At 35.3% G+C, this 18,219-nt stretch overlaps 1 protein-coding gene across 7 annotated transcripts in view; it reads right to left on the reverse strand.

Moving 5' to 3' along the window:
• LOC106669290 (complexin-like) overlaps positions 1-18,219 on the reverse strand; it is a 340,082-nt gene that overhangs the window by 226,391 nt on the left and 95,472 nt on the right. The window contains exon 1 of one of the 7 annotated variants that reach the window (XM_024227162.1): positions 8,945-9,394. The exons of the other annotated variants lie outside the window; for them this stretch is intronic. Coding sequence (XP_024082930.1) covers positions 8,945-8,957 — 13 coding nt within the window. The 5' untranslated portion in view covers positions 8,958-9,394. Of the gene's footprint in view, positions 1-8,944; positions 9,395-18,219 lie in introns of those variants that run through there. 7 annotated transcript variants of the gene reach the window in all.

Consider the following 18,219-nt stretch of genomic DNA (forward strand, 5'->3'; position numbering starts at 1 on the left):
TTAAAAGTATAAAAGAATTACCTACAAAAGCAACATTTGAATTCGGTCACCCTACTGTAAATAAAATGTTCACACTTTGTGAATAATGTAATATCGTTTAGCATAGATAATGTAAAAAAAGAAATAGTTAATAAAGTAAACGGAATGGCCAACATAACAAACAGGATAACTACTAAGGACAAAAAAGCTGACTGGGATTATCAAAGAAGACGAAACAGAAGGTTCTTCACCTTTCCTCCACAATTTAAAAATAGCACAAAGATAATTCCAATCTCATTTTCCATTTTACCGGTTTTGATAATAGACTATACATGGCCGTGCCATTTTCATAATATTGCCCTGGAAAGAGTCGAAGATACAGAACAGGACCTCATTCGAGGCTGAAGTGCACTCTGGGGATCGACCGTTATTGTTTTTCATCCGCGCACCGACGAAATTCGATCCCGTGGCCGAAAGAGTTATTTATTTAAACTTTTTCCCGGAAATTACGCGTTCCTCCTGCAAGAGATGAAATATTTTTTTAAAAACGGCCGGAATTTTTTCATTAAACGCGCGGAATCTTGTACAAGCATTATATTAATTACGATCTGGCAGATTAACTTCTCAGCCAACAAAGTTCAATAAGTAGTAATTAATCATGCTGAGCATCGAGAGCAAACTTTATAGCCGACAAAGCGATAGCAATCGATTGTTGCAACAAACAATCAACCGGCAGTTTCAAAGACTGAACTTTAGCTGCACATTCTTCAATAACAACATATTGATTGGACAATTTTTTAAAAGAAAAAATTACCTAAGATATTTCTTTATTATGATTTGGAAAGTCCTTAGTTTTTTGTTATTAAAAGAAAGCCATCATCTCAAATATCTCGAACTTGCCTCGTTTCAGATCCCACGAAACATTGTTTCATTTATAAAAAAAAAAGAAAATTAGGTGTAAGGATTTCAGCGATTGTTTTTTAAATTAAACATTCCATTGTATTTCTGGATGAAAAATGACAATTCCGAGTTACTGTATACAGTAGTCATCGATCTAGAAACACTACGCTTCTAATTAGTCCTTGTACAACGATGAAGTGGGTTTCGAGGAGAATACTTTCAACAACGTTTTTCACTTTGAGAAACAGATTTTTCATCAAGTGATTTGAAACATGGAGGATTTCACAAAGGGATTTTGTTAACAACTAACTCGTTCAGACCCTGGAAACAAATCAATAGAAACATCCAGCGGGCTGTGCGAAAAAGGGAAAGAAACATTTCTTTTTTAAGATAAGAAGTATATTGTTGGCCAACTTTTTGGTCGAAAGGGTAAGCGACAACGCTTTTCCAAGTCCCTTCTCGACTAAAACTTGAAACATCACAATGATATTTTTAAAATTATTTACACGATTTTATTAGCGGAAGATTATGTCAAGGTTTTGTTTGTGTAACCTTAGTTATAAACATCAGATACATTTTAGACGAAACGACCAAATAATAGCCCAATCTTAGAGAATCGGCCAGGAGGAAAAACCCAAAAATCTTGGGTTGTAACATGTCAAATGCCAGAGAAAATATTAATTCTAAATAATTAGCACGTCGTTAATATAAAATCTATTCGTAAATACCAATATCTCTCACCATTGAAAAGGAACTTCTGGCTAACTTTATAGGAATTAGATGTTATCGTTGATTCTAGGGAGGAGGTTCTAAGAAACCATTATTTTTACATTTAAAATTTTAGCCAGACTAAAATGAAAACTATTTTTTGAAGTAACTATCTGGCGACTGTCAAAAAAAAACAGTGCTATAAGTCAGCCAAGTTCCACCAAACTGTAATCAACGTTTTTATGGGAGGCAACTGTGATTTGGACATCTCATTCAATTATTTTCCATATGTCTGACTGTCGTGTAATATGGTTAGGGATGGTTAGCAATTCCACTTTAAACAAAACCGCGGCCGGAGCGGACCCGGTAGTTTCTACGCTAGGGAAGCCCCACTACTCTGGGAGTGCGCGGGAGACCGAGCTGATGTATTTCGGCTTAGGTAGCCCTATGCGCGCGGCATACGGTCTGATGATTAATGCGGACCCGACCACTCGGAATGGCAAGTGGGGCGCGAGGTTGTCTTGGCCCCACAGGGCTGAGCTGCCTCTAGACCAACGCTGCGGCAGTAACACCCTTCTGTCGTATGCGGAGGTGCGTCAGCTTTCATCTTGAGAATCAAAACGTCCGATAAGGCCGAATAGTCTAGGTGCGGACGTTAAAGATCCTCATTGTCCTTTTTAGGACAACCGAGTATATGGGAAGCAATGTCTTGTAATATGCATTTTACATCACATGAGGCCAAACGATGCCAAAACAAAATCGGAAATAATATTTCGAATTAGGAAAAAGCTGGACTCGATTGATTCCTGCGCCAACCAAGTTTACAGCTTTTTGGATTTGATTAATCCGTCAAACTATAATCATCACTTTTTGGTGGTTTAGAAATTTTAGATCACCGGCGTAGTCTTGGGAAGGCTGTATTACCAATTTTTTATACGTGAACTGTTTCCAATTATGACATTACCAAATAGGTCTTGGTTAATTATCGCTTTTCCAGCTTTTTAGGTTTTATTAACCCAACCATCTTCAGTCAAAAAGTAATCTCAGATTCTGTGAATGTTTAGCCTGCATTTCGGCATATAAATTCGGCAATATTAGTTCCAGCTGTTTCAATTTGATTAAGCCATCCTACCGTCGAACTGTTAACGTCAAATTGTTGGATGTTTAACCTTTATTCGGGCATGTATTGATTTTTCTCAACACTAATCAACAACTGTCCAGATCAATGGTTATCGGATAATACCCACTGTTTATCACAAGTAACTAAAATGTGAAGAAACCTAGTCGATTGCAGTTGTACAACTTGCGAAGAGCATGTTTCGCCGAATCAAGTAATCTACTGGGTCTCGGTTAATTCCGTCGGCACACATGTTTCCAGCTTTTCAGATTCGGTTAAGTCAGCCCAACTACATAACCATATTGATAAAAATTTTGAGGTGGAGACTAGGTTAGGGAATATGTTGAAGTTTAATCTATATCCGACCACTGTCCATACCATCAGTTACAGTGGAATACTAATTTTTTACCACAGGTGACCTAAAGACGCAAAAATAGGCACATTTCACTTGCACAACTTGTTTTTATAGAAATAGTCCACCAAACTGTTATCGTCAATTTTTTAATGTTTATCATTCATTAAATAATCAAATTGAGATTTTTCAACATTAGCCCATCCAAATTTTGGTTATCAGATTAGAATTCCAAACTTTTGGTCTCCTTAAAATGCCTGTAAACAGCTCTTTTACCAAATCCAGAACGTTTCCGTTGTTTAACTATTTGGCCTACCGAGGTAGTCGAAATTTGTCAAACCATCTGTTCTTTCTATTTCTGTTCGTTTATCAAAATCAATTTTCATGTTTTGCAATTCTTCCATGGTGTTTTATAAATATGCTAACTTTTGTGGTAAACGTTATTTTAAAAGCTTTTTTTTAATATTGTTGTTTGTCAACAATCTTACCTATTGGAATTTTGAAAAGAAAGGTAACAAAAGCATTTCATGCGCTACAACTTAATGCATATATGATTAATGTCCGTGTCTCCTGTTCAAATAAGTACAAAAAAGCATAAAAACTGTTAGGAGCGTGTGCTCCAGTTGAGATAAAGTCGTCAGCGATAACTTGGAAAAAATCTAAAACGCACCTGCGTAGAACAGACAAATAGTTTAGAGGATGTTCTACAGAGTAATGGGCAGCATCAATCAGGTGGGCACCGGCCGAGTCACAACAGCGATGAATCTAGTGTGGTCTCTTTAGGGGTCTAAGCGAATGATATTGGATTTCAGGCAATATGTTCCCGTCCGGCATCCTTCCATTCCTCCCTGTTAGGGAATCCTACGATGAGTCGTGCAATTGGAATGTCTAGCATAAAGACGAATAGGTCTCATTTTAAAACAGTTAACACACTACTTCCTTTAAGCAAGTACCAATAAACCATTTGCTGTTTTGAAATTTATGTATGTTCAATTTCCTCCCGGTTATCACTGACAAGCGATGACGCCTGGAACTTCTTACGGATAATTAACGAGAGGATTACTGTGGACATTTCACTAGCTGTAACGATTATTCAATCGTGTAGGTAGATTGTGAGAAGAAATGTCATGAATTGAATAGTAATTAAGAAATAAAAGTTGTTGATTTTGTCCAATCCTGAAAATCCAAAAAGAGACCTATTCTACCCTATGTACAGTGATGCCATCGCAAACTTTAAAACTGGAAGATGTCAATTTTAAAATTACACTGATACTGACGAGTATGGACGATGGGATCTATCGACGAGGGATCAACGATTTTAATCAAAAGTTTTTTTGGTGATGTTAAGCCGAAACATATTTGACACGTGTCCAAGCGTTTTTACCAATGGACCCTATGAGATTAATATAATTATGTAATTTTAGCTTTTCTCTTGACCTTTTTCTGAAATTTAGTGAATTTTAAGTATCATCTTTTTAGTATCTTTTTCCGCCTTGGTTATGCATATGCTTCAAGGTTCAAGGTTATTACATAGCAGCTTTTATCTAGGATAAGAAAAACGGTCATAGTATGGTATTGAATGATAACAAATATACAAAACGTTACAAAAACCAAACTACGCTTTCAATGAAGTAGGTTAGAAACATTTTAACAATTAAAAAACACCTTTAAAACAGTTTCAATTTATTTGTCCGATTCTAATTTACTTACGAAGCAGAAGTTTGTGCCATAAGTTGTGGTTTCACGGTCCTAACCCTCCTAAAATTTCTGTTGGTATATATATATTCGTTCAAAGGTTATCACGTATTTTTGAAAAAGATAATGAAGCCATTTGGAAGACGAAAATTTATTTTTTGAATTAATTTAAAAAAATAATTTAGGGTGTTTTTGGGTGGGACAATCGAATAGCAACCTTGTGTCTTGCTTAAAAAATGTTTTTTACCTACTATGGTAAGTTGTTCGGTCACTTCAACATAATTGGACTTTACAGCCCCATAATCGGTCGTTAGATGTTGAAATTCAAAATTTGTGACCGATCAACGTTGAACAATTTCAAACCGTAAGAAGTGCTTGGCAACAAACCAAAGTTCGACTAATTTCATTGTCATTAAAGAAATAAGCAAGCGCGGATGAAATTCTTGATGATTCCTTGACAAGTTATGCCCGGTGGCTCTCAACAGATTAAAACATAAGAAAACAACAAAATTCATGAATTGAAAACAATAAAATATATTATTGAATTTAGTGATGGTCAGTCTTCAGCACTTATTACTGTAATAAAGGCCGTAATCATAAAAATATATTTAACGCATTTGGGGACAGGCAGGAAACAGGGGGTGACTCCAGTCGACATCACAAAATGCGATTATTGATTTATTACACTAAAAACATATTTAATAAAGTATTTAGTAGTTCGCTCTCCCATTCATTTCAGGTTTATAATATGGATTAGCCACGTACAAAACGATCAAACCCAATCAAGACCAAAACACAGAAGATAGGACAAGACCGAAATAGACCAAATCCTTCAACAATCACATCCTCAATAGGTTAGGCAGCACGTGAAAATGTCTCCTTACACCTTTGAGGATTAGAACAATGTACAGATGTGTAATCTTACTCCCTAATCTTTATAAATCGATGTTACAATAAGATAAAGCTGTATTGTAGAATCCTTGATTTATTTCTTTACCGTTAATGCTTATCGATTCCAATAGGAAGTTGGATTTTACGAGGATTACATTCCTTCTGCAATAATCTAGGTGATGAAATATTTCAATTGACAATGAACGATGTTCTTTGTTCGCCTGCACTGAACTTACAACTACAATTGAGCATTATCAAGTTCTACTTAACACCTTAAGCAACCCTAGATTATAAGAGGGTACTATTAATAATCTATCCCAACCGAATTGATTAAAATTAAAACGAAGTTTTGACGAAGTTTAGCTACGCACGTTTACGTAGCGAATGATTGTTTTCTTTAAACGTTTCCGAATATATTTTTTCATTGAAGGATGGATACTTATTTAAATGCCCATTTTCATTCCAAAACTGAGACACGGAAACCATATGTGAGCGGAAATACACTACCAAATAAACGTTTCATCATATTCTATCATGATTTACCATCTATTCCATTCCCTTCAAGCAGATTGTCACTTTTATACGTTATCACATACATACCGTGGTTGATACTGCTATTGATATCACTGTGACAACTATTTAACAGACTAATAACTGCACGGAGGGCATTAGTCATTACCTTACAATTAATTAAGGTTTTCAGTTGAGATAAAAATGTCAATGGCACGAGCGGGATTCGACTTTTTTATCTCAATTGAAAACCTTAATTAATTGTAAGATATTAATCGGTCAAGCAGACCACGAAACTAGTGAATTTAATTAGTCATTACGTTGAACTGACTTGTTTTTATTTCTTTTATCAAATTTTATTCCTGAGCCTCGAAAAAAGTATTATCAGCTGAAATTCATTACTTAAAAAAATGTTTCCTGCCCTAAACTGTAACATCTGAAAGGTTCAGTGAAAAAAGGAACTGGAGTATTTTTACCTCTGGGTTATTTTTGAAAGGAAATTTCTCATATTGTTTTATTCCCAACCGATATGACACAAAGCTTTAAGCTCAGTAAAAAAACACTTCTTTTTTTATTAATCTAACTCAATTTCACTTTAGAACTTTCGATATTGCCAGTAGATGAGTTGGTGCGTAACATTGCTGTAGAGCTACTTTAGACATAATTTCATTAAAGACTTAAATCACAGCATAGTGCTTTAAAATTGTTAAAAGTAAGTTGAAACTGAACTGGTAAAATTTTCTTTTAGCCTTTTAAAAGTTATAATGAAAAAAAGATGTAAAATTAAAAATAGATCATACATGCTAGACGATCGCTAATAAAAATCTGTCGTTTGCAATATAAAATTGGAGTGTAGCTCTAAATCAGCCTTCGTCAAACAGAAAGTTAAAACATGAAACATTATAACAAACTACTATTTTAAACGGCCTAATTTATTCAACTTGGATTTTCTAAAGGACACCACTCTCATGAATAGCGAAATGGTGCAATTGTAATGTTATTGCATATAAAGACGCATAGTGAACTAAATAAATTGTCAATAATAATACAAATAATAAAAAAAGAACAGTAAGTAGCGTTTGAAATAGCCTTCCGCATGCCTCATCCTCCTAGAAACTCAGGCCAAAAAGTTACGTTATAATGTAACTTTCATAAAATAGATTGGAGATTCAACAAAGAACAAAAACTAATACTTTGTACGTATATCAAAAAAACAAAAATTCCATCTATCAATCAGCTTTTTAAACAGCATTTTCATAAAATCACAGAAAAACTACATACAACATTAAAAGCTTGCCTAACGTCAACGCGTTTGTAAATAAAATAATTCGATTTTCTATTAGTGCAATGGACGATATTGCAAACATTAATAAGTTTTTTTAGTCAATATCAGCTTATAGTAAGTTAATAAATGGGGTTAAATATTAAATTGCGGCTGTAAAGACCCAAGAGTCAGGTTTAAATGTTTACTGCCTCTAAACGTGTCAAATACGAGAATGTCGGATTTAGGCATTGTCGGAGGTTTTTCTTAGAAGAACTATACAGTTTTTCTCAACAACTCCTCCGAACTACCGTACATATATAACTTATAGATAATCACACACATTATTTAAAAAAATCAGTGTACTTACTAATTAGATCTCTAACCCATATAGGAACACGAGAACGACCTTAGTGTGGTGGTAACGACAGTAAAATAACTTATACAACCTGGCTGAGTTCGATTGTTTTCTTTTCCGTGCAGGAGCTTTCGATTAGATTTTAGTGTTCACGTAGCATGAGAATCAGATCAAAGGTTTTAGGGGCAATTTAACCAACCTTACAGATTCTGGATTTTTCTCGAATCGCTCCGAGTCAAACACGTGATCCTGAATTAAAATTCTAAGCCGATATATCTTCATCGATCTAGTACGGTGGAATGGTGTACGGTCTAATTTTCTTGAGGACTAGGTGATAGACACTAGAAGCTCGGTCTTTAAAATTCAGTGCTACTCGGCGAATTTATGGTGTGCCAGGGAGTAGTAGGTTAATATATCAGATTCCCACCTGCTCTGACATAGACTAATACTTTGCTTAAAGGGTAAAGGAAATCACATATTTCATAGGAACGTAAATTTTAAAAATGAGCTGGAGTTTATATCACGTACGCGCTCGAGGCTGATATGACAGCTGTCGACAGCTTACTGGATGGAACGTATGCAAGGGTCGCGAAATACCAGCAACGAATGTGTGCGGATAATATACTATATTATTTCTTCTAAAAACTTACTGTTGTATTGACTGACTAAACCTTACACAGAAACTTTTAAATCTGTGAATAAGCCAAATTATACGTAGAAGTAAAAAAATTCTTATATACTTACGAAGTTAAGTTTCTTTGATTGCCTAGCTAGAAGGGGGAACAATCGTACACACACTAAAGTAAAACATTTTCGTTTGTTTTTCTTGAAAAGAAAAGAAAGAAAGTTAGAACGTTTGTTAAGACGGGGGAGGAACGCTCCTCCAAAGCCTTCTTAAGTGCGATTTAAGTGCAATTTAGAGGGCGAATCAAGTTTCCGTCGGTCGGTGAGAGAACTTGCCGGAAAGAAGAGAAGGCCCGAGAAAACTAGGTCAACCTCGGCAAGCCCGGAGAGTTGAACTCTTCACAGGCACCGCTGCGGAAACGCAGAATTTGGCGCGTCGTGCGACGCATGCGCGCCAGTAGGCCAAATTTGTCCGAACACCATTCACAAATCGTGAACCAGCACAAAAATGCATGTCCGAGAAGCCGGATGGAAATGTCAGCGACTCACCTATGATATTCATGTTTCGTATGGGTCCGTCGGGCCTCCCTACGATGACATAGATGGGGGTGGAAGTCGATGTGGTACTGGCGGAGGGGTGCCAAACAAACCACCCCCTCCCTCGCCAATGCCCTCGGCTTCACCCCCTTCCTGCTCTATGCGCCAGTACATGCGCCAACTCTGGGAAGAAAACTCGCTTATCTAGCTCCCCTCCGAATATTAATCCTCGGCGACAATTACAGACACGCACAGTGATCGATTCGAACACGTTTCTTCGAGTTCATTGGTCATTTAAACGGTAGTCTTTAAAATCATCAAAGAAGTAGTCTCTGGAGTATACTTAAGAGAAATTCTAGAACCACACATTCAGGGCTTGTAAATATACGAGTAGAATGGGTGCGGTTTGCCATAGTACAGTAGAGAAAGCGACCAGTGATTCCATTACAGGAATGAAATTTATCTTGCATAAATATTATTAATTAACAAGTCAAACATTACAACATCTAATGAACACTATTAGGTGCATGCCGTCTTTCAAAGACTACCGGAATTTAATTATTAAAAGGTTTGAGATATTTGTTTGCTGTTCGTTATATAAAAACAAACTATATAGCCATCGATTTTAAGACAAACGGAAGAACAATTCCAAAAATATAAACAGAAATAACTAAAATACATATTAAAAATCTTTAAATGGGAAGTGCCTTTTCTGTTTCTGCCGTATTATTGTTTTTATTTGTATCCCTCATATTGATTCTATTTTTGTCTGGCCAATGCTAATATATTTCTAAAATGTATTATATTTACTTATTTATTTTGCATAGATACTTTCAATTGCAAATCCGCAAATTGATATCCGCTACATGCGGCGTTCCAAAGATTACAGATTTAATATTAAAAGTTTTGTGAAATTTGTTAGTCGTTATGAGTGAAAACAAACTCCATATGCATAATTTCAAGACAACAGGACGTTGCCTTTACTTTTCCAATGTATTTCTAATTTTTTACCATGTATCTTGCCGAGCTGCCTTACAAACAGCTAATGCAAAGATATTAGAGATTTATTTCGTATAAATATTCGTAAATGCACGTGGTATGTCGGTAAGTAATGTTGTACAATCTCAGCTCTATGCTCTCGCTTCCGAACATTATATATTATGTTATTTAATCATTAACAGGTAAGAATTTGTTTACGAACGTCGTTAAACTATCTCTCTCTTTCTCTCTCTCTCTCTCTCTCTCTCTCTCTCTCTCTCTCTCTCTCTCTTTCATCCCTTGATCCCTTATTCTCTCTTCCTCACTGTTTCTGTGTTCCATTNCTCTCTCTCTCTCTCTCTCTCTCTCTCTCTCTCTCTCTCTCTCTCTCTCTCTCTCTCTGTGTGTGCTTAAATGTAATATAAACTGTACATACGACTCCCGATCCCCTCGGGCACCAACTCCCCATCACAACTGAAGGAAATGAAAATATGGCAAAAAGTGAGAAAATTCGAACGGTTGCAGGTTGAGATGGAGAGTTGGTGTCCGAGGGGTTCGAAGTCACGATAGCTCAATTGGTACAGTGGTGTATGTAGCCGAAGATCGTCGGTTCGCATCCCGCTCGTGACACAAATTTTTCATCTCAACCAAAAACATTAGATATAAATAATAATTAATTGGGATACATACATACATACATACATAACGATGATAGATTTTTAAAGTTATTAACCTTAAAATATTTTTCTGTTTTCTATCTATTGTATTTTGCAATCCGTCCTGTTTGTTAGCTCTATTTTTAACCGAAAACTGCTTACGGTGTGATTTTATTTTCGAATAATTTAACTTGGAAGGTAGACCTTGACTGAGCAGTTTGTCACATAGTCGGTTCGTTTCGCCCCATTTCCTGATCGACGACACCTTCGGAAAAGTTGTCAGACGTTTCTGTACTTTATAACATCGCATCTAGATAACGGTTTTTATAGTGAAATTTTACTTTTGAATAATTAACTTCAAAGAAAGATCAGAACTGAGAAGTGTAGAGCTACCGTCACTCCATTTATCACATACGCGGTTCGATTCACCACAATGCCTCATACACGGCACCTTGGGAAAAGTTGTTAGGCGTTTCTGTTCATTACAACAACGCGTCTAGATAACAATTTCCATTTTGAGGATATACAATGGGAACGGTACAGAATGGAATAATTCAACAGTGAAAGAAATAAACTTTTTTTGTGTTAAAAGTATTACTGCTACTAAAAAATGTATTTAAATTTTACAACGGCACGAAAAAGATAATACATAATCGTACTCTTAAATAAAAGCATTTTATTGTTTTAATTAATTCAGCCCATTTTGACATAAGAATCTCTCTTGCTTAAAATCATGTTTATCACTTGAATTTTATATCATAATTGTTTAAACACACTAGTAGCATTCTTTCTAATCATTAAAAAAAACTAAATCGTCAGTTCATAAGTCCGTTCTATTCGTACAGAGCAGACGGTATTTCAGATGATCATGTTTTAAATAGTTTTTTTGTAAAAGAAAGTTTTCCTATTGGCGACTGCGGACGATGAACATGTTTCGTCGTTTCCGATCATTTTAATCTGCCTACCTTCTTTTTTTTTTTTTTTTTTTTTTTTTTTTTTTTTTTTTTTTTTTTTTTTTTTTTTTTTTTTTTTTTTTTTTTTGAGGGTTTTCAACAGCAGAGGTTATGTCAACCCTCGGGGTGCCGGTGTTTTTGAAAAAAAGCAAATTTGTAAGTATGTTGGGTTCGAATGCAGGGAAACCGGTTAGTATTTTGTATAGGCCTGTACGGCAAACTGAATATTTCCCGTTTCGACATTTTGGTCGAGGAGAGGTGAATCGCACTTTTGCCCTTTGTCACGGGTTGTGTTTATTCATGATTTTCTATACAGTGGTTTTAAGGTATGGATTGTGTCCGGCCGGGGAAATAGGGCATCGGCACAGACGAAATGGGCTGTTAAATATGTAGGTTGATCTTATAACTGACAGTGATAAATGATTATCCATTACACGCATTTATTATTTGAATAGCATGTAAGTTAACTGTCACAAGTCTGTGAAATCTCGAAAATCTAAAAATTACTCAAAATTTTGATTATTACTGACAAGCCCTTCTATGAGACACTCAGTAATCCGTGTTGTTTAGATGGTCGCCGAAACCGTTGCGGCCACCGACGCCCCCCTTACATTCTATTAAAATATATTATAAAATAAAATATATTACATTTCCTGTAGTAATTTTATTTCAATAACTATAATATTCATTTGTGGGGCCATAATAATTCAGACGGGGGCGTAGGTGGCCGCATCGGTTTAGGGGTTGACACGGCGCTCATCACTGTAAGGTAAAGTTCCCGGGTTCGAATCCAGCGGCCCTGCATTCGAACCCGACATACTTATAAATGGGCTTTTATTCAAAAACACCGGCACCCTGAGGTTTGATATGAAATCTGTAGTTGCGAACCCTCGTAAAAAAAAATGCAGACGTCTTAAAAACACGGCGTCCGAAAGTGACCGAACGCAACGACCCCACGTCATGAGGGCTTAGCATCGTTCCGCGCCGTGAAATGTGAAAGTGCTTTCGTACTCAATGTATTAACCCTGTTATTAAATGAAATGAACAAGTATCACAAAAACATTGAAAGTGTATTTTTGTGGTATTTCAACTTGTTAATATGTGATCATGTATTTTTTGTTATGAACGATTGATTCGATCATTGTTCCATTTGGAGTGGATGATCAGCACAACAGTTTTCGTTTTATCCGTGAACACCCGACCACCTAAACAACACGGATTACTGAGCGTCTCATAGATGTGCTTGTCAGTAATAATCAAAATTTTGAGTAATTTTTAGATTTTCGAGACTTCACAGCCTTGTGACAGTTAACTTACATGCTATTCAAATAATAAATGCGTAGTAATGGATAATCATTTATCACTGTCAGTTATAACATAAACCTACATATTTAACAGACCATTTCGTCTATGCCGATGCCCTAATTCCCCGGCCGGGCACAATCCATACCTTAAAACCACTGTATAGAAAATCATGAATAAACACAACCCGGGACAAAGGGCAAAAGTGCGATTCACCTCTCCTCGACCAAAATGAGGAAGCAAACGGGAAATATTCAGAGTTTGCCGTACAAGCCTATACAAAATACTAACAGGTTTTCCCAGGTCCATTGTTCATTGTCGTTTCGAACTGTCAAACAAAATTACCATCAGTGTTAAATTCGGTTTGTATCCCACTCTACAAACAGTGTGCCGATATTGATCTCTATTCCAGACTTGCCGTTAGAGGAGGCTCCAGGAGGATGTTTACTCGGCTTGCAACAAGGGAATTATATTAGAGGCAAAATATTTGTTCTAAGATCCTCGGTTTTGATTTAAACCGGCCTTGAGAATAATAAATTAATACGGTCCTGTTGAATGCCCGTTACTTTACACACGACGTAGAATTATAGAAACGTTGTTTTGGCAAGGCGATCTTTTATCCGTAAAAAACCTAGCAGTTATAGTATTTTCTTCAGTTCTAGCTCATATTTACAATATCCATGAATTGGCTGTAAACGGAAGATGTTGATAATCGCATTTGTTGGTTGCGGTAATATCAGAGAAAGAAACTAAAACTTTTAAAAGAGCGCAAGTTTTTATATTATAGTTCATATTGATTTAAGCATCAATAAATTATGCAACAAGACTGGTAAGAAATTTGAAAACTATTACTGATGGTTTACACTAAAGTAACTAGGACATAAAATCTGAGATCGTTCTAATTAAGTTCTCACCTTCTTAAAACAATCCGGCTCACTTCTCTTGGAATAGTTTGCTCTTCAGTCAGCTAAGTTAATTTGTCGAGATGTTCTCGTTCCCTGGACGACTTATTTTCTGAGCGTTAGATTCTAAGAACGGGATGGGAATCGAAGAGGAACTTTTATTGGGTCATACGGATAAAGAGAATTATACCATTATATCGCCCAATTATTTGTTTTTCTCTCCTGTTCGAACAAACAAAGGCTCAAATATGGCTAAAATTGGCTTGTTTTCTCAAACCCCTTCTCCGTTATTTGAGATGAAAAAGGTAGAAAGAATAAAAAGAAATAATACATTGACTGCCGGTAATATCTTCTGACGTTCCGGAAATTTATGAAAGAGTGAACCACGGACGCCCGGCCAGAACGTAAAATCAGCGTTAAATCTTCAAGCCCTCGGGAAAATTGACAGGCAGTATCGACTTGTTCGGAGTTCACAGTAAAAAACCTTTCCTGCCATTTTTCACTAAGTCTCTGAAGACAAGAAAATTATTTATTAGGCTGGAAAAACATCAAAAAATATCTTAAATATTAAACAATTAGTGAACTACTTAGGCCCTTTTGTTTTGTTATATACTTTGAGAAGTTTACCATTGTAAAAAAATAAGTAAAATGATACATCCAAACAGATAGTAACTAATTTTCGTTTTTACCATAGAATTTGAAAGGTTGTTATACGTGTATTGGATTAGAAAAGGTTGTAGACATTTTAGGTATACTAATTTTTTAAAGCTGTTTTATAAATAATTGGATATGGATTCAAAATTACGGTTGAACTTGAATAATGTAACAGACATCATCATGGGAAAACATTCTTGACTACAATGTTCATCCGGTCTTCAAATTATAATTTGGTGTTCGTCCGCATAATCTTCTTAATATCTTCCAATTAATTGAGGTTTTTAGTTGAGATAAAAATGTCAGTGTCACGAGCGGGATTCGAGATTACACGACATTTGAAAAATGACAAAAATGAGGGAAAATTCAAGGGGGTAGGGTTGCGATGGGAAGTTAGTGTCCGAGTGTATCGAGGTCACGATACCTCAAGTGGTAGAGCAGCGGCGTATCTAGCCGAAGATCGTGGGTTCGAATCCCGTTCGTGAAACTGACTTTTTTACATCAACTGAAAACCTTAATTAATTGAAAGATATTAATTGGTCAAGCGGACCACAAAAACTAGTGAATCTTCTTAATTATCAATAAATTTCCAAAAAGTTTTTTTTAAAGGAAATTCATCAGTTATTATTTATTACTGAACATAATATGTCCGATGATGGGATATGGGTGCATTTAAACACATCTTAGAGCTTTATTCTTGACCGTTTAATACATTCAACGGACGTCATGCGAGAATTATGTGATACGAAGTGATAAATATAAAAACACTCATCATAAAAAAAGTGATCCCGGTAATACAGGAGGTTAAGGTCTAACATCCCGAAGGGTCAAATCACTCTACAATCTTTTACATATTATTGCCAATTATAAGTATATGCTATGCCGGAATTCGAACCCAGAACCGCTAGCGAGGTGGACTCATCACTGTGCATTCTGCATGAAAATCACATCCACCTAACCATAACAAGTCGGTTCTCATTTGTTAACTTTTAGAGTGCCACACAATGCCTCTCAATCTTTTTTTAAGCTTGGCTCATTTTATAAACGACGACACAACGTTACACAACAGCTTGACTTTGCGTCTGGCTTCTTTAACAAACTGTTTCGAAGATGTTGCGAAACCAAAATAACCATGTTCTTCCTGTTTAAGCGGTAAACAATGACAATGTACAACAAGTCTGGAAGTGCTTACGACCAGAATCTTAGTATTAGTTTGAAATTAGTGATTACTTCGTGGGATCGGGATATAAACTAATCGACAACTCGGTATGAAAGCACAACATTTTTGTCCGATGTTACAACCAGTAATTATAAAAATGTAAACAACAGGAACGAAACTTTGGAAAATATACCAAACCATTTGTTGTTGAGATTGATTAAAAAAGTGGATATCCTAAAATCTATTTTCCATGTTCTTTTCTCACCTATCACAAACATCTTTGTTTGGAAATCTCATGGCAATAATTTTCTAGAATTTCTAAAACCTTCCTCAAAATTTAGGTCTGTCGCAAGCTCATTGCCACAATTCGTTCCTTCCACGAGTGCTTTCTGTATACCATACATTCTTCATTTCTTTCTTCTTTTTTTTTCTTTGTTGCCAAACAAATTGTTATTCAAAAACATTGTTTTCAGTCTGGACGAGGGTTGAGATTTTCGCAATAGAAATTTTGTTCATGTTTCACCCCTATAAGCGAACAATCCGGGCCACAACAGCCTGAAGATATTCAGCCGAACTACCTATTATTTATTTACGACCTCATCCTTTATCATTATGCCTTCGTTAGCCCACCAACTAACCTAACTTTTAATTAACTATATCTCACTTGGTTTTCGAATTAACTTTAAGAATCTCAGTCTGCACGAGTGCGAATCCGTCCTGACTTCTAATTAGTACAACAAAAGTTTAAGCTCCTTTAATTAGACCCCTCGGGAATTATTAATTCAATTATTTCAATCATTTCCGACAGTAATAAGATGCCACAATGTAAATATCTGAGCAGCAATATAATTGCTGCGAGCGCAGAAATAAATAATATGTAAATAATGTTCATCTAAGAGATTACTAAATTGTTAAAATATGATAGCATATTAGATATTATGCTGTGCTACAAATTAAGATTTATTGTCACCATTGTTGATAATATTTATTGAAATGCCTTAAATTAAAATGATCATTACTCAAATTGTTTATTTACTATTCTATGTTAAAAAATTTGGATTTATGTTTATAGAAATAATTCGTATGCAAATAATGTTTCTATACCAGATTGCAAAATTTTAAAGTAAGACAGTATATTAGAAGCTGTGTTATAATTTCGGTTGAGATTTATTATCACCATTGTTGACAGTGTGTGGTATAACTTTTTGAGGGCCTGAATTAATGTTTTCAATAATAACTTATAGTAAATATGTTCATAAAGCAAATCATTAAATTGGTAAAACAGGATAATTTATTAGATATTGAGCCAACTCAGCGGAAGAACTACAGTCCATGCTATTTGGGTTTTAAGTTATTGTACATTAAGCATTTAACTTTTTTTTAAATTTTTTGGTAAGATCTTTTGGAATGTAATAATAATAAACACTTTTCTATTCTATTCTATAATTGTTGCCGTTTTATTTTACATTAGGATACAAGTTATTACAGTTTTACGTGTAACATGAGTTTTTATGAGTTGAAAAGTTATCGGGTTTGATTCAATTTTATATATTTATTTATAAAAAATTAAGAATAATTTAGTTAATAATAAAGTAGATTTGATATTATTTTTCTCATCACTAATTGTTTAATGTTTTTTTTTAACTTGTCGATACTTTATGCTTTCATAAAATCGGTTGTGGGTGTATTTCCTGGAAGAGATGCATAAGATTGTTATTTTTCTTCAGTTTTAATCACTTCTGGACATTTTGTTATAATCAAATGTAAAACAAAAATGAGCGAGATTCTAAGTTTCCTTTTTAAAAGTGTAATTATGTAGGTCTTTCGGAGGAATTCACCGATAACTGATTTGTCATTTTAATATTACGTATTGTATTATCTTCTGTATTTTTAATTCTAAGATGAGTTAAATAAGTTGTAGATCTGTAAATACTAATTGTATTCTTTCGAAGTTTCGACAAAATAATGACACAGTCATGCAAAGGTTTTATTTCTTTTGTGTTTTTCCAGAAAGAAGTTTTTATAGTTTTGAAATCCTTTTTTTTTTTTCAAAAGCTCCGCAGCGGTAATTACTTGTCCTTTACTGACTCTCAAAACATCCAATCTTTGTGATATTTATTTCTGAGGTTGGAGGGTGAAGAACCTGTAGTTCGTTAGCAGATATTAACAAATTGTATTTAAATATTTCCTCGGCCACGAGGTACTTGTAAGTTCATAAACAAGTATTCATTATAAAATAAGGAACAAAAATATTGATACTGACCGGAAAGAATAAACACTGCTGGCAGCCAATCGGTAATGAATGATTGGAAATTACATAACCAGACATGAGACCGAAAAAAAATGGATTTTGAATGCATGGCTATACAGGCTGGAAAACATTCAGTTTTAGACGTTTGCGTCATCTTTGCTCAATGTATAATTTAAAAAGTGTTTTCCCAATTGTTGTACTACATGTGTACAAAATTGAATAACTCGGATCTGTTGAGTCGACTCGAACTAGCGTTACGATGAGTTCAGGGTAATCCTTAACCGTGTTGCGGGCTGTGGTGACGGTCGAGGAAAGTTCAATGCAAATTGGCAAGGTTCAAATAGGATTGCCAAGGGCGCTAACTCGCCTCCTCAAGTTTGCCGAGCTCTTCCTCACCTCATCCCTGAAAATCGAGTTGTCTCGCTGTGGGGC

The sequence above is a fragment of the Cimex lectularius genome, unplaced genomic scaffold, assembly GCF_000648675.2.
Source record: "Cimex lectularius strain Harlan isolate CLEC.00 unplaced genomic scaffold, Clec_2.1 scaffold35, whole genome shotgun sequence".
In the NCBI taxonomy this organism is placed as follows: Eukaryota; Metazoa; Arthropoda; class Insecta; order Hemiptera; family Cimicidae; genus Cimex; species Cimex lectularius.